The following is a 13,087-nucleotide window of genomic DNA, read 5'->3' as shown; positions in this document are numbered from 1 at the left end:
CAATATTTGGCAACAACTCAGATAATGTCATGTATGGTAAAAATGAGGTGTAAGATTTGATTGGTTTTCTTCTGTCTTACACTGCTTGGGAAGTTAATCGCAAAGGTATTGTTCAGGAACTATATTGAGCAATAGCAGCATCATTGACATAAAAAAATAAGGTTGCAACACGTATCTAAATCTATATACTGTTAGGTTTACTTAACTTTATCTCATACCTAAAGGTCTTATTAAATCTACAGGTACAGTTTCTCAAAACTTTTGCCAAGTTCCAAGACCCTATATATGCAGTTTTAGGGGCTCACCAGTAGATGACACTATTACACATTTAATAGCACAGATTAGATGCTTACATACATTTCTTAAGGTGAATCAGTCAGTACAAGGGAAGCAGAGGTAGGGACTGGACTTCAACTAATTAATACTTTTTTAAAAATAAATTTTACCTATCCTGTGAACAATGAAAATTATGCATATCATTATAAAAAATATCAAGTACTAGAATAAGAGGAAAAGAGTGACCCAACTTCACCATCCAGAGGTAGCCAATAAATTGTGCGTCGGCTTACTTCCAGTCTTTCCTATTCTCAGACTTGCATAAATGTTAATACTTTTTCCACTAAGAACTCATGCAATTTCCGTTTATCAGAAACTACTTTTAGCCATCATTTTGAATTGCAGACTTGTATTTCATATAGTGTTTACACTGTCTCCTTCCAGAACTTAAACTGTCTAACCATTGAACATTAGTGCTTGCATATACAAATGCCATTAAACATGGAAATCTAGAAGTAATGATGAACCATTCAGCTAACTAATATCTAACCTCTAAGCACTTTTGCCTCAGTTCTTTTCAGGTTGGCTTTTAGCTTTGCATTTGAGTCATTTATTTTAGCTTAATTTCTATTTAAATGTAAATAAGCACTGTGTGTGTGTGTGTGTGTGTGTGTGTGTGTGTGTGTGTAATATCAGTCAGTGTATTTTTATTTTATTAAAACATTTAAAATTTTAATCAAAATTTTATTTGCATATTTCATCAGTGAATAAATTTTAGTTTAGAATTATAGCTTCACTGAGAACTTGTATCTTCAACTTCTCTTCAGGTAGATCAATTCAGGAAATCTTACATTGATATTTCCCAGATCTTAAGCAGTTGATGCAAAACTTGACTTAATTACATGGTCTATAGGAATCAATCAAATTTTTGATATGCTGTTAAGAGATGTATGCTACATCCTTTTAGGAAAGCCTTTTTTAGTGATATTAATTCAGTGTTAAGTTTGTGGAAAATAAAATTCTACAATTTAAAAAGTAATAACTTTAAATTTTGTTTACTGACAGAGAGATAGATCAGTTATCGGGAAGGGACTTCTGCCATTTAAAGAAAATGACAAGAACTAATACTGATGAAATAGACTCAAGAATTCGCGATGCAGGTAATGATAGTGCCAGCACTGCTCCTAGGAGCACCGAGGAGTCTCTTTCTGAAGATGTGTTCACGGAATCAGAACTCTCTCCTATACGAGAGGAGCTTGTTTCTTCAGATGAGCTGCGACAAGATAAATCATCTGGTGCGTCATCAGAATCTGTGCAAACCGTCAGTCAGAGTGGAGTAGAATGTTTGACAGTCATAACAGAGGCTGCTAGTACTCCTGACCACTTAAAATCCGATTCTGGACATACTACCAATGAAGTTGGGACTCTTTCTCTTAAAACTGATTTAAATAATCTTGAAATGGCTACTAAGGAAGGAGATCAGACTACAGATAATCTTCAAGAAATATCAGGTCCTAAAGAACAAAGCACAGGTATAAAAGGTAATGCAGACCAGGATTTTCTTCTTAATGAGAATTCATTACACCATGAAGAAGGTGAAAAAGAAGGTATGCCCTGTGAGGAAGCAATAGAATTTAAACAAAAGCCAATTGTCAACAAAGGAAAACAAAGAAAGGAACAAAATCAGGACTCAGAGACTGAGGTAGAAGAGCTACGGAAACTCTGGAAAACCCATACAATGCAACAAACTAAACAGCAAAGGGAAAATATTCAACAGGTGTCACAAAAAGAAATTAAGCATAAAATAGCAACAACCAATATAGAAGGTAAGTGTTAAGGAATATATAAAGTTAGTTTATCTTATTGTATATTGTCTCCGTCTTTCCTCACTGACTCAAAAGCTGCTGTATCTTAGGCCACTCTGAAGGATGATCTAGTAGCCCTTGACTGATGTTTCTCTGGGGACAAGTACATAGTCTCTGGTTTCTCCTGTCTTTTCTTATCCCACAGTGGGTTGTACACATAATGAGCATCTTTTCCACCATGTTTGAACATTCCTCACTCACTGCATTCTGTCTTTAAACAATTTATTTCTTGAAAGTGCACCCAAGTTCCATAATGCCTCTGATTTCTCCATTTCTCTTTTAGTTCTTGGTATGTTTCATCATTAGAATACCTTTTAAAATTGCATATGTAATATCGTACTTGCAATTTGCAATTGCCGAAGTTGTAATCCCATCATTTTTAAAAAATGCAGTTAGACATAAAAATCTATTTCTGAAATTCTTTCAAGTATCCGCAAGTTCCATCATTGTCTGATTAAATGTTTTCCTTTAAAAAGCAGTACTAAGGCTAAATTAAAACACCATTTTGTTTTTTCATACTACTTACTTATGAAAATTATAGTAATAGTTTGTCTTTTATTTCTAATATACAGTGCTTCCGCTTAGTACATTATGGGTTAAAAGGTGTATAGCTCAAGTATCTTAGCTAACATTTCTCATATTCTTTTGGAGTATTGATTCTAATTAATCCAATTTACATATTAACTTTCAGTTTTTTTAATTAAAAAATTTTAATTGTTAAAATATACATAAAATAAAAATTACCAGTTTAACCATTTTTAATGTAAAATTTAGTGGCATTAAGTACATTCACATTGTTGTACAACCATCGCCACTATCCATTTCCAGAACTTTTTCATCTTCCTGAACTGAAACTCTGTACCCATTAAACAGTAACTTCCAGTCTCTCCTCCCTCCAGTCCCTGACAACCACCATTCTACTTTTTGTCTCTGTGAATTTGTGTCTCTACCCTAAGTACCTCATATAAGTGGAATTATACCATATTTTCCCTTTTGTGTGTGTGGCTTATTTCCCTTAGCATAGTGCCCTCAAGTTTCATCTGTGTTGTACCATGTCAGAAATTTCTTCCTATTTAAAGCTGAGTAATATTCTACTGTACACAGCACATTTTCTTTATATGTTCATTTGTTGATGGACATTTGGGTTGTTTCCACCTTTTGGCCGTTGTGAATAATGCTGCTATGAACATTGGTGTACAAATAATCTGTTCGATTTCCTTCTTTCAATTTTTTGGATATATACCAGAAGTGGATTTGCTGGATCCTATGGTAATTCTGTGTTTAATTTTTTGATGAACCATTGAGCTGTTTTCCACAGTGGCTGCACCATTTTACATTCCTACCAGCAACACACAAAGGTTTGATTCAGTTTTTAAAAACACTGAATTTTCTTTGTATTGTCTAATTTAGGTATACTGAAGACCTAAGGATTATATTCAGTAGATGTTCAGGAATTCATTTACTCAAAGCAAGTTCTATAAAAGATTGAATATTTTTTCTTTTGTAATTTTTTTCTTTATTCAGAACTAATGAATGTTCATTAAAGAACATTTGACAAATGTAGGAAGTTTTTAGAAAATTTATAAAAATTACTTTGAGTTCATCACCTAGAAATGATCACTGTTAATATTTGGTGTATTTATCTTTGATCTTTAGTGTGTATGTGTATATACATACACACAGACACATACAATTTTGCTAGTTTTTGTATGTATCTTATGTGTATTATTCATATAAAATCGGGATTATATGTTGTTTCTTGCTTTTTTTACTTAGTATATTTTGTAATAAACATTTTCCCATGTCATTATACAGTTGACCTTTGAACGACTCAGGGGTTAAGGGGTGACACACACCCCTCTCCCACATTCGAAAATCTATGTATAAGTTTACAGTCAGCCCTCCATATCTGTGGTTCTGCATACATGGATTCAACCAACCATGTATTGTAGTATTATAGTATGTATTATTTGAAGGAGATCTGCATATAAGTGGTCCTGTGCAGTTCAAACCCGTGTTGTTCAAGGGTCAACTTGAATCCATATAATTCTTTCATGGTTTTTAATGGCCCTGTAATTTAGCCATTTCTGTATTAAGACATTCAGTTGTTATTAACAATTCATATTATTAAGATATTTCTTTGATGTTGTAAAGAATACTGGCATAAATATCTTTATTTGATATGTTTGTGTCTGCTGGTTGTCTTATATTTTGAAATCTTTGAAAAAGATAAAATGAGGCATTTCCATTTGACCCAATAATATAGTAGACTACTTTTATTTTATTGGGTTTGTTTGGGTGCAGGGTTTGATGGGAGGGACATCCCATTATGACAAAATACTAAAAGGAGAAAAATTGGTAGATAGTTTAGATAGGTATTCCTGGATTGTTACCGTTTGGTTTCTTCTTTTTGTACCTGTGTATGGAGGGGGGACAAGAAACTTAGTTTTAAGTAACTAATTTTAAGTAACTTGAGATCCTATAATAGGGAAATATTTAAAGTTTCTGATCTTTAGTGACTTTATAATATCATAAAAGTTATAAAACTGTAAATATATAAATATAAAAATGTACAAATATAATTGTAGGAAGAATGGTAAAAGTTCACTCTTTTAACCTGATGGGAATGTTGGGGCTCAGATAGATTATGTACCTTGCACAGTATTACACAGAAAAAAAGCCACGACTAGTACCCAGATCTCCTGACTATAACTAAGTGCTTTGTCTTCCACAGTATGCCACCTTCGTAAGCTAATTAATGTCTAGATTGTTGAATTGAACCATGTTGTCAGACTCTCAGTGTGTCATATGTCAGCATCTGTGGTTGGACGGGTTAGAGATAATTCAGGCTGTCCGAACTGATGGCTGAATCTAGCATATTGTTGTTTTTATCACACCTTCATATGCATATAAAAGCTTCACAAGATTTTTTACTAAATTTTTGTCTGTAACAACCATATTACAGTAAACCTTTGAAAATTCTACAGACTTATTTAGATATTGTTCTAGAAGGCTGATAAAGAACATGCAGAAAATTGCGCGTGTGTACGTGATTACTTTAGTGCGGTTGTCACAAACAGAAATTTGACAACAGTTCCTGGATCTTTCAAAGCCTTTTCCCTAACACTTAGATGTAACGTCAGCTCATACTTTGCCTGTTAGTTCATTAGTCCTGCTGTACTTGTCACTTTGCCTCTGATGGGAAAAAATACAAGCTACTTAAGAGAATTCAGTAAGTTGACGTTTTATTCTGTAATTATTTGTCAGAAGTTTGGAGATAAGCATTACTTAATCTAAATTATTTTAAATCATTCAAGCATGGTGTATGAGAATTGAATAAACACTGTTTGTGTCTCAATTCTAGGTTCTGCACTTTTAAAAGAAAAGAGGAGGCATCGATTACATAAGTTCTTATGTCTCAGAGTTGGAAAACCTATGAGGAAAACATTTGTATCTCAAGCAAGTGCAACGATGCAACAGTATGCACAGAGAGATAAGAAACATGAATATTGGTTTGCTGTGCCACAAGAAAGGTAAAACAACAACAGAATATTCAAAACATTATTGAGATTCCTTGAATTGAAATTATTTCGTATAATACATCCCACCAGTAGCAAAGTATTGAAATAGTTTATGATTAAAACCTGACATTAAAGCTATTCAAAATCATTTAGCTCCTCTTTTACGCTCTTTAATTTACCCCATTTCTAATTTTAATCCCCTTCATGGTTTGATGCAAAAAATGTGAACATATACCTAGTTTTAGTAGTAAAGAAACTGACTTAAAATGTCTTAGATCAAGAAGGTTCATCAAAATATTAACTGGTACAGCCCCTACCTCAAGGCAGGTAATGATGTATAATTTCTTTCTTAAAAATTTCATCAAGTGCTTACTGAATGCCTACTATATAATAAATAGCACTAAATTAGCTACTAAAAGGATGTGGTCCTCAAAGTATTTTTTATACCCACTACACAGTAAAATTTTTCATCTTAAGTTTAAGCAATTCTAAAGGATGTCTGTCATCACTGCATTGTAAATATTGACATTTTAAGTTAAAACTTGCATTTATATTTTAAATATACCCAGTAGGATCTAAACATTGTAACAGTTTGCCCTCTACCATTATCCATTTAAACACCACTTGAATGTGCTCTTTAACAGTTAGAATTTGCATCGTTACTTTTTCTCTTTGAATTTGTATTTCAATTATACCTCCTCATAGAATCTTACTCTAAGGTACTATATTTTTATTCCCTTTTACATTTTTTGCAACAAATTACCTATACTTAACACATTTATCTGTGTGTGTGTGTGTGTGTGTGTGTGTACTGGAATTACATTTATTTAAAAATTTTCTGTGATTATTGTCAAAAGAGTAAAGGGTCTAAGGCTTACCCTACCTTGCTAACAAGTTGGCCTGCCTCAGTTTAATGCATGCTGGCAGAAAACAGAGTCACAATAGCAGCAGTCACAGTACCAGCACTTGTATGAGTTCTTTGAGCTTCAGTCCCCACAGTTGGATGTGAAGAAGGCCAAGTGACAGCTACATGTGCCATGGGTTATGTTAAAGAAGAGGAACCATAAGTTTAGGGAACTTAAACCTTTTATAATATACAATAAGCATGGTTACCCTTTGCTCCAGAGTAAGGTACTATTTCTGCCTTCTAAAACTATGCTATGCTTTGTTTCCTGTTCTAACATACTTGAAAAGGTAGTGCTGAACAAAGATACACAATGCCTCTGCTCACAATACATGTGGAAATCAAAGAGAAAATTGTCTATCAACAACTGCATTATTCCAAATGTTAATTAAACACAAGAAAATTTTATCATTACAATTATTACTAATAAACAATTCATCAAAGCAACATAAATTATAAATTGTCATAATTATTACATATAAAAAAGTAAAATATAGGGAATGCCTTAATAAAATATTTAGGGCTTTCCTCCAATTAGTTTATGTATCCATTGATGAATATTGTTCATTGAAATGATGAGATAGGATTCAGCCCCTCAGTTCTACCCCCTCCCTTTTTTCTTTTTATTACAAGTATTGAAAAGCTTTGTTCATAAAAAAGTCTGTGAGACTGAAAATTTTTATTATAATAATGTCACTCAATTCTATAAACATGTTTCTATTTATATTCCAAAATTACTTACCTTTCATCAGAATTATTTTTAGTGACCATTAGTGAACAACTTCATTAAAAACTCCTCCAGTTTTATGGAAATCAGTGAATTAGAAACCACCTGATATGCCAAAGGACTTGTTATCCAGTCTTTTAAAACTTTTCCCCATCTCAGTACCAACTTTGGGCAACCAGGAAGTTTTCACAGTTTATGGCATGTAAAATTCTGGATGACTGATGATAGTGCTTTAGTGAAAGCAGAGAACAGGCAATCTGTAAGATATCTTGACCACACTGTTCTCAGGCAGCTTAGTATAATCTTAGTATAAGATTAACTTATGGAAGCACAATATAAGAGATGACTTACCCTTAGAACTATCTTATGTGTCTGTGTACCTCTTGGAAAGTCTTTATATGTTGCTCTGAAGACTGTTGCTTTCAGGAATATAATAATAAAATTCTTCTCTCTCCCCCCTCACCTAAATATACAGTACAGTCTGTGCATTCAACAAAATGTGATTAGAATAATTTTTAAATATGGTATGATTTGCATAATTCATGAGTACATGAAAGGCAAAGAGCCAGATACTCAGATCTGCCAACGATCCCAAGATGATTACAATGAAATATTCAACCCTATTATATCTTTAGTTAAAAATAATGTAAGGATTTGTTATTCTCATTACTGTTGGTTTTATTTTAATTTTTGCATGGAATTTTCCATTTTAATGTTGTCCTTGCACCTTGGCTAATGTTCATTAAAAATTAGTTTTATTAGAATTTTGAACTGTATTGTATCTAAGTAATTTATGAAAAAACAATTGCTTGGTATCATAGAGACAAATTATCTGAAAGATGATACTTAATACCTTTTTAAAGTGTTAGTCGCCACATAAGAAATGACATTATTAAAAAATTTTATTAAATTAGAAACAATTTCCAGAACAGTGGTTATTGATTGGTATGTGCTAGTGGAGAGTTTTATAATCACTTTTCAATTATCCATGCTAATTAAAGCCAACAAAACATACATATTTGAAATGTGTTGCTGACCCTCAAATAATGTTTATCAGGGATTTAGGCTTTACTCTAGTAAACAGAATTGAAAAGGGGAACAAGAGCGTTAAAAGGTTGGATCATCCCTGAACCAATAATACACTGTGTGTTCCTGGTATTTAAAAGTTAAACATACTAAATTTCTATTAACTTGGAAAAAATCTGTATAATGTCCAGGTTTCAAAATAGGTAATTAGTAAGTTGTTTACTTATATTTTAGATAATTAGATCATTGTGTGAATGAGGCCAAAATGGTGGGTTCAGTTCTCCTTTCCATTACTAAGTTTCTTTAAAGAAAAGAAACATTATTGTGGACAGCATCTGAGCTTGTCAAAACCATGCTAAAGAAAATCCTAATGTAGTTTTCTCAGAGCTTGACAGAACACAGCCAAAAAATTTTAAGTTAATGTCTTCCTGGTAGTGGGCTTTGTTTTATTTTTAAATAAAGCATGGTATATATTTTGTATATTTTAAGTCTTCAAGTTTTGTGAAAATACTTAACAAATATAGTTTTAAAATTCTAGCTAACAGCACAGAATACTAGGTCTATTACTAATAATTGCTTGTTCTAACAGGACAGACCACTTGTATGCCTTCTTCATTCAGTGGAGTCCAGAAATATATGCAGAAGATACTGGTGAATATACCAGAGAACCTGGATTTATAGTAGTAAAAAAGATTGAAGAATCTGAAACAAATGAGGATTCTACTAATGAAGCAGCAGCTAGAGAATGGGAGGTAAGGGGGAAAATGTGAAGATTTCACTTATCTTTTTGCTTTGTGTGAATTTATAGTTTTATAGTAGTTACAGGCAAAGTACAAGTGATCTTTGTACAAAAGAGTAATTTTTTAAAGGTTCACTGTCCATGTATATACATGTTTATTGAATAAATCTGATTAGTAACTTTGGTTTATTCCTATTTGTCATTTTCTTTTTGCTTTAAAATACTAGAGAAGCAACCTATAGCAATAAAATGCTCAATAAAAGATTGAATGAACTTTAGAATAATATAAACTGCTGTTATACTAATTTTCATAAAATACTTATTTCAGATCTGATTTGTTTTAATGTTATCTCCTGCATGGAGGCGGTACAGCAGTTATTTAACACATTCATGCAAATTAGCACTCCTTTCTAATAAGCTCATAAAGCATTACCTTGACATCAGTTTAGCAGTAATGCTAGGGAAATAAGCTGATGCTAATTTTACTAAGTAATGAAAGTTTTATGTGCTCAGATTTACTGAGCTTGTCTAAATGGTCAGATTAACACTAATCAACTTTTTATAACCCCTCTTAGATCCATCTTTTAATATTACATATTATGTTTTTACATGCTTTGTCTTGTGGGATTGATAGGATGACAGTATCCGGTTTCTCTCTTGTTATGGTTGCCTGGATTAATCTCTTCGTGCATTAGAAAATACAAAGCAGATGCTAAAATGTGATAATAAACTGGATCAAATTTTGTTATCCATGTGGTGTTAATGTTTGCAGTTGTTTATGTGATGAATATATTGTGTATGTACTTAACATGTATAATGATTGAAGGTATATACATGGCATGTCTTTTGTTTAAAATGCAAACCTGATTTTGTATGTGCCTAAGTCCATTCTGTGTAGTATATACAGCATCCGTTTCTACTGTGACTACAACATAATGGAGGAAAAGAGTTTAACATATTTTGAGCATTTATTTTGAGTTATTTTAATATTTAAACCAACATTATTAATCTTACCAGCTTTATTCACAATAGCCGCAAACTGGAAACAACCTGAATGCCTATCAGCAGGAGATTGGATAAATAAATTTCAGAATATTTATATAATTCCAAATAATATAGCAATAAAAAGGTTCTATTGGTAACAACAACATGGATGAGTCTCAAAGATAATAGTTTAATAAAAGAAACCAAGCCAGACATAAAAGACTATATACTGTATAATTCCATTTACATAAAATTCGTAAGGGCAAAACTAGTCAAAAGTCCACCAGACTACCTGTTTCTGGGAGTTTAGGGCTTGGCTAGGGGCAGGAGGGAACTTTATATAGAGTACTGGAGATGGTCTGTATTTTATTATTGGTGATGATTTACATGGGTGTTCACATGTGCAAAATAATCCCTATGTATTTAAAATTAGCTTTAGGATACTTTTAAAATAGCCCAGGTGATCAAAGGTAGTAACAATAGAAGGTAGAGTGGAAGGGGATAAAATAAAGTTTTTTAAAAAGGTATTACCTAGCTAATAAGACAGGATTTAGTGACAATTAGGTAATGGTGAAGTTTCTAACTTGGGTGGCAAGGTGGATGGCAATATTTTCAATCAAGTAAGGGAGTTGAGAGTTTTCTCTCCTTTGGGATTGGAATACTTAACTTTGGAAATAATAGACTTTTATTATTATTTTTTTGAGTATTGACATTTTGATTCAAAGGAACTGCCTCAGTTATTGTGGAAGACTCTGCAAGTTGTGATTTCTAAAGAAAAAAGTCTCCTCACTTGTTTTCAACTAGAATTGATTCAAATAAAAAGAAGATGGATGATAAAAAATTTAATTTTAAAAACTTTTTTTGCTGCATTGTCTAGAAACATTTTGTTGCACTATCTAATACAGTAGCCACTAGTGACATGTGGCTATCGAGTACTTGAAATGTGGCTAATGCAACTAAGGAATTGAAGTTTTAATTCTATTTACTTTTAATTAATTTAAATGTAAAAACCGATACTTGATTCAGTATTGGATGACGCTTAAATATGTTTGGAACAACTTGGATATATGAATCTATTCTTTCAACTATAAGTTTCATGAAATCTAAATATGATCTAAGTAAGTTCAGGTATTTCCTATGAAATTTGGTGTCTGCATTGAGATGTAGTTAAATACACTAATTCCTATACATACAATAGTGCTTAGCCACTTGTAGCTGTAGAGCACTTGAAATGTGGCTAGTCCAAATAGAGATAATCTGTAAATATAAAATATACACTGGATTTTAAAGATTTAGAATTGAAAGAAAAAAATGTAAGATATCATTAATTTTTATACTGATTATGTTGAAATGATAATATTTTGGATATATTGGGTGAAGTAAATATATTAAAATTGATTTAACTTTTTTTTTCCTTTTTTCATGTGTCCACTAGAAAATTTGTAATTGCATATGTCTTGCATTGTATTTCTCTTGTGTAGTGTTGGTCTAGTGCCTGATAGCTACTAAGTACCTAAACAGTTGTTGTTGCTTTTTTTTTTCCATCAGAAGTCTGTTGTTTACCTTAGGGCTCACTCTTGGTGTTGCACATTCTGTGGGTTTAAAGAAATGTAAAATGACATAAAAAGTATTTTAAATGTTAAAAGGATATTTTTTAAAAAAGGAATTTGACTAGAGACGTATATAAAATAAGAGTAATTAAAAATTTCTACCTACGGCCGGAGAAGAGGTGACTTAGAATTTAGGATGAATTTATTATGAATTTATTTCATGCTAACATGAAATTTATACATTGGGGAAACTTTTGCATATGATAAACTCACCTCCTCTACTACTTCTCTTCTGTTTCCTTCTTGTCCCCCTACCTCTGTAAGTGGCATGAGGGCAGGGTTTTATGGGTTTCATACACTATCTGCAGAGCTAAGAACAGTACAGGCATATAATTCATCCTCGATAAATACTTACAGCATTAATGAATAAATTTGGACATAGATTAAAATAAATAATGAAACTTGTACTTATTAAAAATTGATCTGTATCCTAAAATAAGTTCTTATGTCACTTGTAGTAAATATTTTGTCATAAAGCCATAGACTCTGGAAGTTGGAATTAACTGACAGTTTAGCCTCTCTCATTTTACATTTTACACTATTCTTGGTTCTGCTTTAATATATTTAGTGATAAGAAACTTACTACCTCAAAGGGCAGTACTTTTCAGTTTAGGACAGTTCTGTTAGAAAGTCCTTTCTCTTAGTGAGTTTAAAGAAACATGCCTTTGTAAGTTTAATACATTTGTCTTTGTTCTTCCTTCCAGTGCACATTAGTAACAACATATTTTTTCTATATACTATGATAACATGAAAATTTATTATCAGATATTAATACTTAAATATAATTAAATATAATTATTTATTATTATTATCTTCCTTTTTAATCCTCTACCAGGATTATTTCCCTGGTACTTCTGTTTGACTTTAGTAACTCTTCTTTGATCTTACACTATCCTCATCATTACCCTAAAAGGATTCGTTAACTGTGGCACCCCAAATTACTAAAATGTGCACGTTTTGTAGCAAGAAAAATTCTATAATATTTGAAACAATTTCAGATCCCAAATGTGCAAATTGAAAGTCAGTTCTACTGAAGATAATTAGAAAAGGTTGGAATTGAAGAATTAGAAATGATGAGAAAAGGAAAAAAAGGAGAGCAGTATTAGAGATTTGTGCAGTGAATTCCAGAGAGAAGTGAGAGTAGCAGAAACCTACCTTTACTAGCAAAGAGAAAAGATAGCTAAATTTTAAGATTGTCAGGAGTAAGAACCCCTTAAGATACATTAGAACTAAGATTCCTGAATATTGGGAGAAAGAATCTAGAAATACTATACATGTAACTCAAGATGTGTAACAGATTGATGTTATTTAATATGTACTCTTTATTGTTCTAGTTTAGTCATTAGTCAATATAAATATAGTTAGCATAAAACGTCAGCTTACCTCAACATTGTTTCTTTTTTAGCCATACTGTCTTGAGTTTCTTAATTATGAA

The 13,087-nt window shown here is 32.0% G+C and overlaps 1 protein-coding gene across 11 annotated transcripts in view; it reads left to right on the top strand.

Annotated features, from left to right (window-relative positions):
• OXR1 (oxidation resistance 1) overlaps positions 1 to 13,087 on the top strand; it is a 458,944-nt gene that overhangs the window by 403,621 nt on the left and 42,236 nt on the right. For all 11 annotated transcript variants that reach the window (XM_036830011.1, XM_036830008.1, XM_036830010.1 and 8 more), the window contains 3 exons: positions 1,342 to 2,102; positions 5,506 to 5,674; positions 8,909 to 9,071. In XM_036830011.1, coding sequence (XP_036685906.1) covers positions 1,342 to 2,102; positions 5,506 to 5,674; positions 8,909 to 9,071 — 1,093 coding nt within the window. The remainder of the gene's footprint in view (positions 1 to 1,341; positions 2,103 to 5,505; positions 5,675 to 8,908; positions 9,072 to 13,087) is intronic.

Source organism: Balaenoptera musculus, chromosome 17, assembly GCF_009873245.2.
Source record: "Balaenoptera musculus isolate JJ_BM4_2016_0621 chromosome 17, mBalMus1.pri.v3, whole genome shotgun sequence".
Lineage (NCBI taxonomy): Eukaryota > Metazoa > Chordata > Mammalia > Artiodactyla > Balaenopteridae > Balaenoptera > Balaenoptera musculus.
This window is presented reverse-complemented; position numbering and strand designations above follow the sequence as displayed.